We start from the raw sequence: 17,940 nt of genomic DNA on the forward strand, positions 1-17,940 counted from the left end.
CCTTACACAGCCTGGAGGTGTGTTTGGGGTCATTGTCCTGTTGAAAAATAAATGATGGTCCAACTAAACGCAAACCGGATGGAATAGCATGCCGCTACAAGATGCTGTGGTAGCCATGCTGGTTCAGTATGCCTTCAATTTTGAATAAATCCCCAACAGTGTCACCAGCAAAGCAGCCCCACACCATCACACCTCCTCCTCCATGCTTCACGGTGGGAACTAGGAACACCTTTTCTGCGTCACACAAAGACACGGTGGTTGGAGCCAAAGATCTCAAATTTGGACTCATCAGACCAAAGCACAGATTTCCACTGGTCTAATGTCCATTCTTCCTTTCCTGGGGCGGTCCTCATGTGAGTCAATTTCTTTGTAGCGCTTGATGGTTTTTGCCACTGCACTTGGGGACACTTTCAAATTTTTCCCAATTTTTCGGACTGACTGACCTTCATTTCTTAAAGTAATGAAGGCCACTCATTTTTCTTTACTTAGCTGCTTTTTTCTTGCCATAATACAAATTCTAACAATCTATTCAGCAGGACTATCAGCTGTGTATCCACCAGACTTCTGCACAACACAACTGATGGTCCCAATCCCATTTATAAGGCAAGAAATCCCACTTATTAAACCTGACAGGGCACACCTGTGAAGTGAAAACCATTCCTGGTGACTCTCTCTTGAAGCTCATCAAGAGAATGCCAAGAGTGTGCAAAGCAGTCATCAAAGCAAAAGGTGGCTACTTTGAAGAGCCTAGAATATAAGACATAATTTCAGTTGTTTCACACTTTTTTGTTAAGTATATAATTCCACATGTGTTAATTAATAGTTTTGATGCCTTCAGTACGAATGTACAATTTTTATAGTCATGAAAATACAGAAAAATCTTTAAATGAGAAGGTGTGTCCAAACTTTTGGTCTGTACTGTGGGTCGTAGTCTATCTGGATGATATTCTTAACTTCTCTCCAGATATTGACTCCCACCGGAGAGATGCTTGCAAAGTCTTCGACCTCTTATGGTCAAATTCTCTCTAAGCCAAGTTGGAGAAATGTGTGTTTGAGCTGGAGTCCTTACCTTTCCTTGGCTATATCATCTCCGCCCAGGATTTAGCTATGGATCCTGCCAAACTACAGGCTGTGATGGACTGGCAAGAACCCCATTCTCTTAAAGTGGTGCAGCGCTTTATGGGATTCATTAACTATTATCGCCAGTTCATCCCGCATTTCTCAACTTTAGTGGCTCCCTTGGTAGCCCTCATCAAGAAGGGAGCAAATCTCAAATTGTGGTCGGAGGAGGTCTCCAAGGCCTTCACTTCTATTAAGTCTCATTTTGCTAGCACTCCCATCCTACATCGCCCCAATGTAAGTAAGCCATTTATAATGGAGGTGGATGCCTCATCCGTTGGTGCTGGAGCAGTCCTCTTCCAAAAGGATGCTCAAGGTCAGAAGCATCCTTGCTTCTTCTTCTCCAAGACCTTCACACCAGCATAGAGGAATTATTCCATCGGGGACAGGGAGTTGCTAGCCATGAAGTTAGTTTTCTCAGAGTGGAGACACCTCCTGGAGGGGGCTCGCTTTCCTTTTCAAGTTTTTACAGACCACAAAAATTTGGTGTACACTCAGACTGCCCAGCGGCTAAATTCTCGCCAGGCTAGATGGTCCCTGTTCTTTTCCCAGTTCCATTTCACCCTCCATTTCCTCTCCGGGGAGAAGAACATTCGTGCTGATGCTCTCTCTCGCGGTGTCATCTGAGGAGGAGCCTCTTGTCCCTTCTGAGAGTCAGAACCATGGCTCCGGTTTCGCTAGAGTCTGTGCCCCCGGGCAAGACTTTTGTACCATCAAATTTGCGTCCAGAGGTTCTCTCTTGGGCTCACTCGTCCAGGGTGGGTGGACATTTTGGGACCAAAAGGACATCTGAGCTGCTGGCAAGAACATACTGGTGGCAGCATATGGCCCGTGATGTTCGGGCGTGTGTCTCCTGTGCCAAGAATAAGTCTCCTCAACAACGGCCAGCTGGGTTACTTTATCCCCTGCCGGTGGCAGACAGGCCCTGGGAGATGGTCGGGATGGATTTTGTGGTGGGCTTACCCAAGTCTCGTAGCTGCTCCTTTATTTGGGTGATCACCGACCATTTTTTCAAAATGGTGCACTTGATGCCTCTTCCATGGCTACCTTCTGCATGGGCTCTGGCAGCGTTGTTTATTAAACATATCTTTCACCTACACGGTATGCCGGACAAAATTGTCAGTGACCGGGGTCCCCAGTTTGCGTCTCGGTTCTGGAGAGAGCTTTGTCATCTACTCAGAATTAAGTTGAATCTCTCTTCAGCATATCATCCCGAGACGAATGGGTTGGTAGAGAGGGCCAACCAGACCCTGGTCAAATATCTGCGACATTTTGTTTCAGCCAGGCAAGATGGCTGGGCATCTTTGCTACCGTGGGCAGAGTTTGCGTGAACAATGCCATAGCCGATTCCACTGGTCAGACCCCATTCCTCCTTAATTACGGCCAGCATCCGCGGGTTCCGGAGCCCGTGTCTTTTGCCGACTCCAGGGTGGCAGACTGGGCTGTGGAGGTGCGTGACATTTGCGACCGCACACAGGATGCCATCCGGGCCTCCAAGGAGAGAATGATGTCCTCCCCCGATGCACATCGGCGCCCTGCTCCGACCTTTTCTCCTGGCGACTTAGTGTGGCTCTCCGCCCGTAACATCAGGCTGTGTGTTGAGTCCACTAAGTTTGCACCTCACTACTTGGGTCCCTTCAAGGTCCTGCAACAGGTTAACCCTGTGGTCTACTGTCTGGCCCTTCCTCCACACTTAGGCATCACTGACACCTTCCATGTGTCCCTCTTAAAGCCCATACACATGTCCTGATTTTCCGAGTCATCTGCCGGGACATCGGGCTCATCTACGGACGATTACGAGTTGAACGCTACTTTGGGGTGCAAGGTGGTATGTGGCAAAAAATTTTATTTGGTAGATTGGAAGGGTTATGGTCCTGAGGACAGGTCCTGGGAGCCTGCTGTGCACATTCGAGCTCCGCAGCTCATTGCAGCCTTCGAGCATAGCGAGGCCCAAGGAGGGGGCCCTAGGAGGAAGGGTAATGTTAGGTGTCGAGTTCCCACCGCTGCACAGGGGAAATCTCGAACCACCTCCGCTGCGGTCTCCCATTCTTCTCCAGCCGCAGTGGAGTCTGCTCAGCGGAGACTTTGGTCCCAGCATGTGGCTCATGCAGATACTCTGCGTTTGGTTGCTACTGCTCTTCCAGGCTCAGCTATTGTAGCCAGTACTGGTCAGCGGCAAGCAGACGCCTCTGGGACTAAGTCCTGCTTTTCCCCTTCTGAGCATGCCCATAGGAAGACTTCTCATTGGAGGTCGGGGGTCACACAATCAGGTCCTGTAGCAACTCCCATTGGTCATCTAGGAAGGACCTGAAGTTGGTGCAACTATAAAAGGTTTGCATGGCCGCACAGCCATGTGCTAGTATCATTTGTGTATGTGCTTGTCGCCAGTTGATACACTACTAATCTCTCTACATGTGGTGTGTGTTCGTCTAGCTTTGGGAATACTCTCAGTCAGGCAGTTAGCGTCAGTGGGGGCAATTAGCTGCTTGGCTTAGCATCAGGTTCCTTCCTGTGTGCGGTTAGCACGGAAGAGTTCCTGAGCAAGCACAACCCTAGTTAGGGTATTATTCCCACGTGGAATCTTACAACTCTGTGTAGCAACAGGGTTCGTTCATATTCAGACCGAGTGACAGAACTCGTGTCTATACCGCCAAATAGTGCCGCCATCTATTAGCAGCAGGTCTCACTCCTGCACGGTGGACCTCGGGCTGCGAACGCACCTATGCTACTCTACTAATTACTCGGTGCATTCCGCCAGCCCTAACACCTTCATATGCTTCTTACGAAGCCACTCCTTCATTGCCCTGGTGTTGTGCTTGGGATCATTATCACGCTGAAAGACCCATCTACATTTCATCTTCAATGTCCTTGCTGATGGAAGGAGGTTTGCACTCAAAATCTCATGATACATGGCCCCATTCATTCTTTCATGTACACGGATGAGTTGTCCTGGTCCCTTTGCAGAGAAATAGCCCCAAAGCATGATGTTGCCACCCCCATGCTACATAGTCGGTATAGTGTTCTTTGAATGCAACTCAGCATTCTGTCTCCTCCAAAAACAACGAGTTTTGTTTCTACCAAACAGTTCTACTTTGGTTTCATCAGACCATATGCCATTCTCCCAATACCCTACTGGATAATCCAAATGCTCTCTGGCAAACTTCAGATGGGCCGGGACATGTAATGGCTTCAGCTGGGGACACATCTGACACTGCAGGATCTGAGTCCCTGGCGGCATAGTGTGTTACGATGGTAGCTTTTGTTACGGTGGTCCCAGCTCTACGCACTCACTACGCATTCACTAGGTCCCCCCATATTGTTCTGGGATTTTTTCTCACCTTTCTTGTGATCATTTTGACCCCACGGGGTGAGATGTTGTGCGGAGCCCCAGATCGAGGGAGGTTATCAGCTGACTTCTTATTATTGCTCCCACAGTTGATTTTATCACAGCAAGCTGCTTGCCTATTGCAGATTCAGTCTTCCCAGCCTGGTGCAGGGCTACAATTTTGTTTCTGGCGTCCTTCGACAGCTCTTTGGTCTTCACCATAGTGGAGTTTAGAGTGTGACTGTGTGAGGTTGTGGACAGGTGTCTTTTATACTGATAAGTTCAAACAGGTGCCATTACTATAGGTAATGAGTGGAGGACAGAGGAGCCTCTTAAATAAGAAGTTATAGGTCTGTGAGAGCAAGAAATCTTGCATGTATTAGGTGACCAAATACTTATTTTCCACCATAATTTGCAAAATAAATCTTGCCAAATCAGAGAAGGTGATTTTCTGGATTTGTTTTCTCATTTAGACTCTTGCAGTTGTGGTCTACCTATGATGTTAATTACAGGCCTCTCTCATCTTTTTAAGTGGGAGAACTTGCACAATTGGTGGATGACTAAATTACTAAATACTTTTTTTTCTCCACTGTACATCTGGAGTATAAGATGCACCCCCCATTTTCCTCCAAATTTTTGGAGAAAAAAAGTGCATCTTCCAGTCCGAAAAATACGGTAGGTGAAAGATGAATATCCCAGTAAGTCCCTCCCTTTAGTTTAACAAACTATTTTCACAGCATTCAAAAATATCACCATTAAATGGCTTGTATGTCCTGTTAAGTGATTAGAAGAGATTTCTTTGCTTTCTTTGAAGACACAGTCTTTGAGACCAATGAAGCCAAGCAAATGCTTCCGGTGTCATATTGAAATCCGGACAGTACAGGCATTACCTCTGCAGTTAGCACAATCATCTTTCATGGCCTTTTCTGGATCCACAGAGATAATGTAATTTTATTATGTTGAAAACATCCATGTCAAAAAAACTATTTCAGTGTCAGGCAACCCCCTTAAGGCTCTTTAATACATTTATTGTCTCCTGGTATCAGCAATCCAATGTGTTTCTTAAAGACCTCTACTAGAGCATTTTACACTTTCATCATTTGTTTCCAGGATGACCTAGGCTGGCTTCACACATCCACATTTCATGGTCCGTGTAGGGACAATAATTTCTGGGCAACTTGCAGATCTCCTGTGGTTGTGAGTAGCTGGCCTTAGTGACTACTATTACTTAAAGCACCAGTCAAGAGTTTTTTTTCAAATTTCAGCTCTGGTGGTATTACTAATCTAAGTTCCCTGACCCTAGTAATATAGTTACTAGCTGCTGTCTTTAGCTGTTCCCATTGTCGGTCCGGTCCTGCTCTGCCATCTTGTGACTGCAACTTCTGACTGAAGTCAGAGGTAACGATCACAAGCTCTCAATGCAAATTTATGAGTACCTCGTTCTGGCCTAGTTCTGGTTGACTTACATTGAGTTGAGACTTTTGGGTTGTCCTGCAAACACTGACACGATCCGTCAGAAGGCTGACCGGGGTGGCACCAATAATAGATGAAGATGATGGCTGTTTAGCATAATACTAAGGGCAGGGAACTTACATTAGTGACAACACTTCAGCGATAAAATTTAAAAAAAGCTGAAATGGTACTTTAACTGACAGAGCTCTATCTACTGAAAATCACTGTCACTTTCCAGTTTCATGAAAATAATGTTTTCATATTATTAGGAAGTAGTGGGTAAAGTAATATCTTAAGTAGTCTATTACCTGGTGGATCCAGATCAAGGAGTCTTGTAATGTTTGAAGTGACCACAACTTTTGCATAGCTGTATTACTCTGTACTTTGGCTGAAATATAAAGACTATTTTTCTTGCCCCAATAAGCTTGCATTAGTCTGCCATGTATACTCTAGATGCACTTGCTGCTGACTTCATGGCGAACCCTGACCACATTCTAGAAGCCTGTTTGGGAAACACTGGTGTGTAAGCTCAGGAATTTGAAAATCAGTCAGGCTAGTTATAGATCACATTTTTAGATTACAATTAGTGGGGTTGTTTGAAAGATATGTATTTCTTCTTTGTATGTTTTAATTACATAGAAATGCATATTAAGAGTAGCATTGGATGGACGTAGATTCTCTCACCTGAGAGAATTGGGCCGATTATGCAAATGACACTCAGATTCTAGAATAGTCTGATCCATTTCTCTTGAATGAGGGAATCAGAGCACACTGTAAGGAGAAGATGGATAACAACATTTCTCCATCTTCTCCATTGTGTCAATGCTGGGAAATCGGATTGCACTCCGAAATCAAGTGAGTGCAGTCTGATGTTTCCCAAGCACACACTGACTTGCATGGCTGAGTGTGATCCCAATATCAGAACAAACTGTTAGGGCTAGCGGAATGCACCAAATAATAATAAGTAAGGAATAAGGTGCGTTCGCAGCCCAGGGTCCACCGTGCAGAGATGTCACCTGCTGCTCGGTAATGGCGGCACTATATGGCGGTATTACATCAAAGTATACATGGGTTAGCGTCACCCGGTGTGAACAGATGCAAACTCAGTTACTTCACAGAGGCGCATTGCACAATAGAACGCTGTACCCTGTTAGCTGACACAGAGTGCAGCAGAGTAGGATCTAGTGGGATCCCTAACGCTCACCCCCACTACACTGGTGGTTGAACCCGCTCTGTCACTCAGTGGCTTTTGAGCCCGCGCCTGAGGACTCCCGGAGACAGATGCTGGGTTCAAGCAGGAATTCCCACCGTACTCTGACAAAGGTATTGTGCTAAGATAATTAATGCGGACACGACTGCAAACCGCTAATGGAAAGCAATAGCGCATGGAGTGCGCGCAGCGTCACGTTTGCGTACGCCGCTACTGATGCTCACCTAGTGTGTGGTGGAGGCTTAGCCACTGACTGGCGCTGTATCTTAGCTCCACTCACCCTAATGCCCAAGCAACAACCGGAGGGAAAGGGATCATTAAGGAGCATTCACCAGATACAATCATACAAGCTCACTCACCGAGCGGCCATGCGAACCTTTTATAGCTGTAGCTCTCCAGGACCTTCCTAGTGGTCCAATAGGAGCTGCCACAGGACCTGAGCATGTGACCCCGGACTTCCTATGAGAGGTTGACCCGTGGGCATGCTCAGTAGGAGAAAAGCAGTACTTAGTCCCTGGAACATCTGCTCACCGCTGAACAGTGCTGGCTACAAAGGCTGAGCCTGGAATGGCAGCAGTAACCAAGCGCACAGTATCAGCTTGAGCCAGATGCTGAGATTGATGTCTCTGCTGAGCAGGTTCCACTGCGGCTGGAGGAGAATAGGAGACCGCAGTGGACATGGCTCGAGATTCCCCCTGTGCAGCGGCGGGAACTGGACACCTAACACAAACTCAGGTAAACTGTGATTTTCTCCTCGGACTGAGATGGCCAGAGAAAAAGAATTGTACATGTGAGCGGCCCCATAGAATAATATTGGTCCGAAAGCAATCCAATGTTTCGTCACATTGCGCTCGGACCAACATTGGTGTGAGCGAACCCTAAAGATATGTGCACAATTTGTGTTTTTGCTGAGTTTTTCCACATTTTTGCCATGAAAATCATTGCATTTTACTGCCCCAGCAAAGTCAATGAGATTTCTTATATCTCATGCATAAAGTGATTTTTTTTTAAAATAAATTTGCAAAAATTACTACATTTCTGTTGTTTTCAGTCAATATGGGGTGCAGAGTGTACATTAATGAGAAAAAATTAACTTTTTTGAATTTACCAAATGGCTGCAATGAAACAAATAGTGAAAAATGTAAAGGGGTCTGAATACTTTCTGTACCCACTATATATTGCTTATTTTTTCCTTGCAGATCTGAACCAGTTTCATGACTGCAGCATGTAAAAAATTCAGCTTTTTCAAAGCGTTTTTCATCCCGTCAAATAAATGAAGAAAAGCGCCTTAAAAAGTGTCACAAACACATGTTAAAAGTGGCCAAAATGCATGTTTATTATGCAACGTTTTTCCTATCAAGAGACATGTTTTTGACACCAAAATGTCCGCAGGAAATACTTAACGTGTGCACATTCTCTAAGTGGTGTGAATGGCTTAGATGGAAATACCTGCCTCTGTGCAACGGCAAAAGACATTTGCGACTCGCTTAGCTGCATTGTTTCTGACACGCTTTGACTGATATTACCATTTCAGCCATGAACGGCTGAGAAGGCAATACCCCTTAAACTGATGAAAGAGTCAGAGAATTACGTATAGTGACATATATACAATTCCTCTATTTCAACATTTTAGAAAAAAGCTACAAAGTTGTAACTAAGAGAGGCTTTTGTGACAGATGAAAATATAGTATAAAGTAATAACTTACAATATAAAGCCTGATATGTATTAAGTCTCTTCCATCTGTGGAATTCAGTATTTACAATTTCATTTGTTTCATGGAGAAATCAGAGCAGTCCAAAAGATGATGGATATTGGAATTGCTGATTGTATACATAACAGACTTTAACAAGACTTTGAATTTCGTTAGGTCAATCAAAGCAAACACATTTCGAAGGACTTAGAAATCCAATAAAATATAAAGTGTATTCAGGCAAAGTGTGAAAGCATAAGAGGATGGCCGTGCTGGTGCCTTGGAGATTTCTTTACTGTTTGCGTGTCAGTAAGGTAGAATATAGCAATAAGATAGTCACACAAATTGGAAAAAGAAGAGCCAACAAACCACAACAGGTCCATAGGTCAATTAATTACTTTCTTAACTTATCAAGGTCAAATTGTAAATATCCATTCTTAAATTACATAATATTAAATACAAGTAACTTGTCAGCTTTTGCCAGAGAGGAAGTGACCGGTCCTCCCTTATAGCCTCACCGATATGGTTCTCGCCAATTGGCAGATGCAGAATTTTCTTCTAGCAGCATAACCGACATGCTCAGGATCTTGGCAACTATTGTCATAGATCTTCTATAGATATTACCGTTATCATTGCCCATTCAGGCACGGTGTGTTATTCTTTATACAAGTCCCCTAGTGGGTCATGACAACTGCTGCCTATGACTGAGCCAGTAAAATGGTCAGCCGTGAATCTTTTGATCTGTGAGTTCCTTGTTGTTAAGATTTTAGGGTTGCGTTGGCCACCTCCACTCCAGACCCATGTTGGATTTTTATCTTTTGTCAGGGCATCTCTTTAAGTTAAATTTTACAGCTTTTACGTTCATATTAAAAAAAATCCTCCAATGTATAAATATTTCTGGTTAAAAAGTAATAATTTATACAAACTACATGCATTACACATGCACTTAATAAATATTCCACATGCAAAGTATTACATGAAAATATATTCTGCATGCTGCAATTATTATCAAAAAAATAACATACAAATATACAAAATCTGATTCTGTTAATTAATTTACACTGCATCGGTACCAAGTGTAATTTTATACTAATAAGCTAAAAAGAAAATGTAAAACTTTTATTTAAATAATTTTATTTCTAAGCTAATAACCGATATATCTGATTTAGAAAACACATGCAATATTTTTTACAACACTTTTCAGTCACCCTCCTGATGTCATATCAGGACTCTTACAGTAAGTCTGCTGTGATTAAAAGGGTTCTCCGGCCTTAGGCTACAAGTCTGCACTTTGTAAGGATTCTCTGGTGCCGGAAGCGGCAGGTGTGCGATTTACATATGGATGGTCACATGCCAACTAGACGTTCACAGCTTTGCCCAATAGAAGTGTATTGAGCAAGGCCATACATGCCTAGTTGGAATGTTGCTGGAAGCATGTAAGTTGCATAATTACAGTCACATGACCGCCCACTCCTGGTGACAGCACAAGAGCAGTGCTTGCGCTGTGAGGATTCACAAGTCTTCAGTCACATACAGTAACTGCAGACTTGTAGCCTAAAGCTGGGCAACCCCTTTAAGAACTGTTCAAAATGGAGGAAGAGAGATTTATGGTAATTAAGTAAAATTCTTGCTTACACAACATTTCAGAGAAGTAGGTAACTTTTACAAGTAAATAACCAAATTTAGTCCAATAATCAAAAGACTGTCACTTCCTTAACAATTAATGACCCAAATGTGGACTAACTCACAACTGGAAGCCGCAAGAAGAGATCCAGATTTTTTTTAAAACACAAAACAATTTTTTATTATTAAAGTATTCTTTAAAATATAAACAAACACTTCTTTAAAAAATATCCGAGTGCCCCAACTAGGAAGGACTCTGAAACTGGTTAAATAATACACCATAATGGTGATATAAAGTTATTGTGGAGCATAAAAAACCTTCATATACTGCCTAACACAGTATTCCATCTATTCATAAGTATATTATTTGATTTTCACTGTATTGGCTAGGTCTGCTTTGAACTTATGTAAAGTCAGTTTCAGAGTCCTTCCTAGTTGGGGCACTCGGATATTTTTTAAAGAAGTGTTTGTTTATATTTTAAAGAATACTTTAATAATAAAAAATTGTTTTGTGTTTTAAAAAAAATCTGGATCTCTTCTTGCGGCTTCCAGTTGTGAGGTAGTCCACATTTGAGTCATTATCTTTTACCGGTAGTGTAAATACTTTTAATTTGAAAATATCAAATGTTCAGTGAGCATTTTTTTTTTTTAATCTTTTATTTTTGTAACAATTTTTTCCAGCATAGAAAATGTGTTTTCCTTCAGCTGCTTTGATAACTGAACGTACTCTTTTGTAGTATAAATGATAGTAGTGAAAGAGTCAGCACATATCCTCCTCTGAGGGTTGTACCCCCCAGCAACTCACCCACCCAACAACGTATCTCCAGAGATAGTGAAATGGAGTTGCTAAGCTGACCCTTTGACTGCCATCATCTGTAGTCCAACACAGTAAGATATCACTGCAGTTAACGGCAGGAAAATACACTGGAAAAGAGCAGAGGTTTGGAAACCATTTGCCTGCAAATTGTTTTCATAGGAATACTCATACTTGTATTTTATCTGGTTATTCGTGTCATCTTAAGAAAATAAAGCAATTAAAATGCTAATAAAGAAACCATTAGAACATGGTTGCGGAAATGTTGGGCAGCTGTAGCAGCCAACCTTTACTGCAGGCAGAAATGTAGTCTATGGCACCACATAGACTGCCCATTTAAGGTGGTATAACATATATGCTCTATATATGGGACTGTTTGTTGATGTGCGGTGATCAATATTTTTAATTCCTCCTACAACCTTACTTGTGCACACTTGCAGCTGCAAGTTTAGCATTTTTTTAATCTTACCATAAATTTATCTGTGGAAGGAATAGAAAGCAGAAAACCAGCAAAGACAAGCACATTGTAAATGCAGTGAAAGGCAGTAAAAGACATGAACAGGACAAAGAAAAAGAGAAGGAAACAATGCAGAATAGCTCCAGAAATATTCTTTTCATCAGATTATGAGGGCTGAATGTGCCAAACGTTATCTGCGTTAAATAGGAGAATTCTTGAAATAAATGAATCAAGTATGAATGAATATGAAGTAACAAATTGGCAGAATATCATCTTTTTGGCTCAAAAAATGCAAAAATCCATATACACTCAAAATCTACTACGGCACATACCCAGCAGAGCGCAGACTGCTGTTTAGCATACTGTAACAGGCCTATCCTGTTTTTTATCTTTCCAGACACCAGTCAGTTTAATTATCCCATCTGTTCAGTATCAGTTTTAGCTACTAATAAGAAGGGGTCATTAGAGGAATAGGAAGGCTATTCAGTTCAGACGACGAGCCTGCATGTTTGGTTATTCAGTCAAATATAAAATTCTACTTTTAATGGTAAGTGGCAACAACAACCTGCCGGCGTACAAAATGTCATTACAGGCAGCAAGCAGCAGTGAATCTTGCAAGCAGTTTGATAGTACCACACAAAAAATAAAGTCACAGCAAAGATTAGGCAAAAACAGATTAGATTACAAAGCACAGGAAGAGGAAGTCACCCATCATGCACCTTCTCTCAGCTGGCATTCTCAGATATCATATGAGCAGACAGGATGCGGAATACCTAAGGTTCCGAGAGCTGTACATCCTGAAGAGCTTCTGCTTATTACTACAAAGCTTACTAGGAGTGAGGGGAAATAGAGGATCAGATTACTAAGCATAGCACGCTCAGGACATGTGTTAGGCCTCATTATGTACTATTATTACAGATTATTAAGGATAAAACAGACAACCAGAGACACAAATATTCACAAATAAAACCATCAGAAATTGCAGATAAATTATGAGATTGTGGTTTATGATCAAATTATGTAATTTTTTTGACATTTCGTTAGCATCAGCTATTGACCAAGTAAAGCGCTGAAGCTACACTATTAAAATTCTGATCAAAAAGTGAGTAGCGCTGTACATGTATCTTTGTACTGACAGACATAGCAAAAGATAGTGTTAGTGGTTATCTAAGAGCTTAGACCTTCACTAACCACTAGAATTGTTCCAGTCAACCTCTCATGGCTTCATTAGGGAAAGATAGATCATGCCATTACTGTCCATGACCCAACCAAGGCTGATGGAAGCCAAACAGACAAAACACCTCCATATAAAGGCTCAGACCCCAACCAATGCTATCTGATAAAACAGGGCTTCTCAAACTTTTTCTACTGGTGTTTCATTAGATAGATCAGGATAATGCTTGGGCCTACCAGACAGACCAAATATATGCCTAGGCCTCTAATGGAGCATCATCGGACAGATCAAGATAATGCCTGGGCCTACCAGATAGACCAAGGTTATGCTTGGGCCTCTACTGGTGACTTATCAGACAGATCAAGAAATTGTCTGGACCTACCAGATAGACCAAGGTTGTGCCTGGGTCTTTATTGGTGCCTCATCATACAGAGCAAGGTAATACTTAGGCCTCTCCATCTATAGTGGGAGTACCTATTAAAATTAAAAATTATTTCTAATTTTTTTCAGTTAGTACATTTTAATGTAGATGATGAGTAATTATCCTGTTAAACTAGAGACTACTGAAGTCATATGTAGCACTAGCTTATTTTAGGATAAAACTGCCTTCCCAGCTATTCTTCACCAAGAACTAGCTGTGGCCTCACTGGGGAGACCAGACTCACAATTTGAGAAGCACTGTTATAAAATGTACTTATGCCATTTATAGATTACAATGATGAAAGTGCACATTTAAGAATTAAGAAAGTGCACATTTAATTTTAAATGGCTTTCATACAATGCAGATCTGGTGTAATCGCAGCATGCATTTTTCTTTATGACATCAGGGATCTAAATGGATAAGTTAAATGGAAATAGAAAGCCTTAAATGTAGTCTCAATTTTCCTATATGACTCCAGCTTTAAGTAGGGAAAACACACAAAAGAAAACTCTCCTGTTGTGCATATAGCCATGCAGGAAAACGACAGCTGTAAAAGTATTTAGACCTGTAAAATAGTTTAGTAAAAGTGTATTTTGGAAAATGTTGCACTTGTGTATTGCTGTGGTGAGCCTTCTGTTATGACTTACATAGACCATACTTTTACACTAGATACGAAAATTGTTATGTCTTATGAGAGGGAATTCTTAACACATTTTATGTATATTTATTCTCACTGTTGCATGGGCAAGAATAACCATTTTTCAAATCTGGAGCTGGTGGTGCCGAATTATTGATAGAATATTATCAAACAGTCCTCACTGTAGTGAATAATATGAAAGTTATAAGCCAAAAGAAAGAAAATGTTTAATGAAAATCAATGACATATCTCTTTTATTTGTAAAAGTGCAACAGTAAAAAAGTCTTCATATGCCATTTATGGATAGTCTTGGTGTTCTTCAGGAAGAAGAACCATTGTCCTGGGGTTCTTCAGGAAGAAGAACCATTTTCTTATAACTACTGCTACATTTACTGGTTTAGTGGAATAAAAGCCACCTTTAGTTTCTAAACTTTTACGTCAAAGTTTTTTTCAGAGCTTGTAGACAGAAAACAGCTTCCAATATTTCATTTTGGTTAGCTTATTATCCTACAGTCACAATATTTCAATTTTGTTCTGCAGTTTGTCAATCCTTCACAGAGGAATCTAAAAAACAAGCCTATGTACCATGAAGAGGCAGGCTATTGTGCAGCTTCCTGTGGCCACTTTAGCACATGTAGTAACCACATAGACTAACGCATCCACCGCTATTCACAGAGGAGGCATGCAAAAATCATGTCATTTTAGTTAGTTGGAATTGTGTAAGGGTTTAACCTAATAAAGAAAACAACAGATACTTGTAAATATATAGTCTCCATCAATGTCATCATGCATAAAGACTTTCTACTGTTTATACCTTTTTTTTTATCTTAGTTGAAAAATAATTTCACTTCTTTCCTCTGGGATGGTTGAGAAAGTAACAAAAAATATTTTGTAATAATGGTATCTTTTCTTTTAAATTTCTTTGTTAAAGAAATAAAAGAAGGATGAAAATAAAAAAATAACAGTAATACGTTTTCTGTTTTTGATTTTTTGGGGGGATTTTTCCCAAAACACGTCATATTTACAGTATGTCAAATGCAATAAACGCGGGCTTAGAAAACTGGTTAATTCTTTTTAAATATGATACTGTTTCTGTAATTGCTCAGTTCACTTTAACACTAGAACTACTGCAGGTTTCATAATACCTATAACTACCATTAGGGGTCATTTTGACCCCCATTCAAAAGTACTGACTCTGGAGTAAAAATAACATTTTTGTTGTCAACAAATTAAAGAACATTTATTTTAACCTAGTAGGAACAGTGTTAAGATCAAGTACAGCACGCATTTTCCTTTTACATTGTCATAGCATGAAGCTGAAGAATGAACTCCTGTCTGCTAATTTTACTCCCAGTTGCTGTTTTATAGAGCATAGTTGCGTTTATAGCTGCTAAATCAAGTACATTACAAAACACCTGAACAGGCCATCGGCGGCTTCCAGATTTTGTGGTGTACTTTCGAGCCATCTGGTCTACTGTGTCCACTCCAACCTTTGTTTTATTGTAAAATTGTACCATTTCCGGTTTTTTTTTCTTGTCGTTTCCAACTGCTACATCTGGGTGAAGACTACTAAGCAAAATGACATTCTTATTTGGCTTACCTTGGTAAACTGTAAGAGTGATGTCACCATTTTTCATCAGAGTAGTCTCATATGTATTTGTTATTAGGAGACTTGCCTACTACTACTTTTATGTATGGGGTCAAATTGACCCCTTCAGTACTTATAGGTATGAATTGTAAAATCAGGGCCCCTGAAAAAGTTTAAATTCATTTTTGTGTCCTAAAATATACACTACCATGAATAAATAAAAGTCACAAAAACTCAGAACTCATTTGTTAAAATTTTAGAAATTATAGGAAAAAGAAATAGCAAAAGGGTCAAAATGACCCCTCCGGTAGTTCTAGTGTTAATTGTGAAAGCAGGATCACATGGAAAAAAGACAAATGATGACCATAATCAAACAATAAAATAGGTAGTTCAGGTGCTAAAAAGTTAACTAAGAATTAGATGAGGAGAGGAAGTGGGAGTAAGAATAAAATGTCAATTATTATGTGCAGACTATGATTTTTAGTAACTTTTTTTCCTGTTTCATTATTCTAATAATATGCAGTCAAATTAAAAGACTTCGCAAAGCTAAGCTCCAGACAGAACAACTATAAATATCTTTCAGTGTGTTTATTCAGTAATATTTGCTAATGATCTAGAAAACATTAAATGAGTTCACAAACAATAACTAAACTACAGCCACCAGACATCATTAGAACTTAGAAGCTCACTAGTCCATGACAAAAATCATATAGCAAGATAATAAGGCAATAACTTATGATGCTGAAATAACATATTTTACACTAGTCAGCTAATCTTTTGAAGTGTTATTTTTCTTCTTTTCTAAACTGTTAAGACATTGTTTTTATTTAGCCATTTCTATTTACTTTTTTCTTTCTTTAACCTATTTCTTATCTTCTTAGGTTTCCACGATGCAGACTGTAAGGATTCGCCAAATTATAGCATTCTTAGATTGAGGAGTGAACACATTGCTCAATTGATATACATGCATTTTCTGACACATTGATAGCTGCCTTTATATTCTATCTAAAGCTTCATAAACTCGTCAGGCTCAAAGATCTAAATGAAGTTGAAATACAAATTTCTGATCAGATTTTCAAAATATCATTTGGAGAAAGCACGGTGTTAGGGCTGGCGTTACGCACAAAATAATTATAAGGATGGTATAAGGTGCGTTTGCAGCCCGGGGTCCTCCGTGCAGAGATGGAACCTGCTGCTGAGTAATGGCGGAGGGACGCTTACTCACACGTGGGTTAGACCTCACTCAGTGTGAATGAAAGCGAACTCTGTTGCTTCACAGAGTCGCCAAATAAACGCTGCGCCCTGTTAGCAGTAACAGGGTGCAGCTGAAAGACGCTGGTGGGATCCCTATGAATCACCCCCACTAAACTGATACAGGAAAGATATATATCTTGGTACTGTGTTAGCCAGTAGATAGAAAAATATTTAGAATTGAGAGTCCTCAGTGGTTGATACCATTTAACCCCTTAATCCCATATGACGTACTATCCCGTCAAGGTGACCTGGGACTTAATTCCCAGTGACGGGATAGTACGTCATATGCGATCGGCCGCGCTCATGCGGGGAGCGCGGCCGATCGCGGCCGGGTGTCAGCTGCCTATCACAGCTGACATCCGGCACTATGTGCCAGGAGCGGTCACGGACCACCCCCGGCACATTAACCCCCGGCACACCGTGATCAAACATGATCGCGGTGTGCCGGCGGTATAGGGAAGCATCGCGCAGGGAGGGGGCTCCCTGCGGGCTTCCCTGAGACCCCCGGAGCAACGCGATGTGATCGCGTTGCTGTGAGGGTCTCTTACCTCTCCTCCCTGCAGCAGGCCCAGATCCAAAATGGCCGCGGCATCCAGGTCCTGCAGGGAGGGAGGTGGCTTACCGAGTGCCTGCTCAGAGCAAGCGCTTGGTAAGCCTGCAGCACTGTAAGTCAGATCGCCGATCTGACAGAGTGCTGTGCAAACTGTCAGATCAGCGATCTGTGATGTCCCCCCTGGGACAAAGTAAAAATTAAAAAAAAAAAAAAAAAAAAAAATTAATAAATAAAGAAAAAAATTTTTTATTCCCATAAATACATTTCTTTATCTAAATAATAAAAAAAACAATAAAAGTACACATATTTAGTATCACCGCATCCGTAACGACCCAACCTATAAAACTGTCCCACTAGATAACCCCTTCAGTGAACACCGTAGGAAAAAAAAACGAGGCAAAAAACAACGCTTTATTATCATACTGCTGAACGAAAAGTGGAATAACACGCGATCAAAAAAAAGGATATAAATATCCATGGTACCGCTGAAAACGTCATCTTGTCCCGCAAAAAACGAGCTGCTATACAGCATCATCAAAGAAAAAAGAAAAAAGTTATAGTCCTCAGAATAAAGTGATGCCAAAATAATTATTTATTCTATAAAATAATTTTTATCGTATAA

General features: G+C 41.1%; 1 protein-coding gene across 3 annotated transcripts in view; it reads right to left on the bottom strand.

Moving 5' to 3' along the window:
• The window catches only part of KCNQ5 (potassium voltage-gated channel subfamily Q member 5), a 1,116,095-nt gene that overhangs the window by 105,464 nt on the left and 992,691 nt on the right, over positions 1-17,940 (bottom strand). The window contains exon 10 of one of the 3 annotated variants that reach the window (XM_077289901.1): positions 12,465-12,521. The exons of the other annotated variants lie outside the window; for them this stretch is intronic. Within the exon in view, the coding sequence (XP_077146016.1) occupies positions 12,465-12,521 (57 nt within the window). The remainder of the gene's footprint in view (positions 1-12,464; positions 12,522-17,940) is intronic. 3 annotated transcript variants of the gene reach the window in all.

This window comes from Ranitomeya variabilis, chromosome 2 (genome assembly GCF_051348905.1).
Source record: "Ranitomeya variabilis isolate aRanVar5 chromosome 2, aRanVar5.hap1, whole genome shotgun sequence".
Lineage (NCBI taxonomy): Eukaryota > Metazoa > Chordata > Amphibia > Anura > Dendrobatidae > Ranitomeya > Ranitomeya variabilis.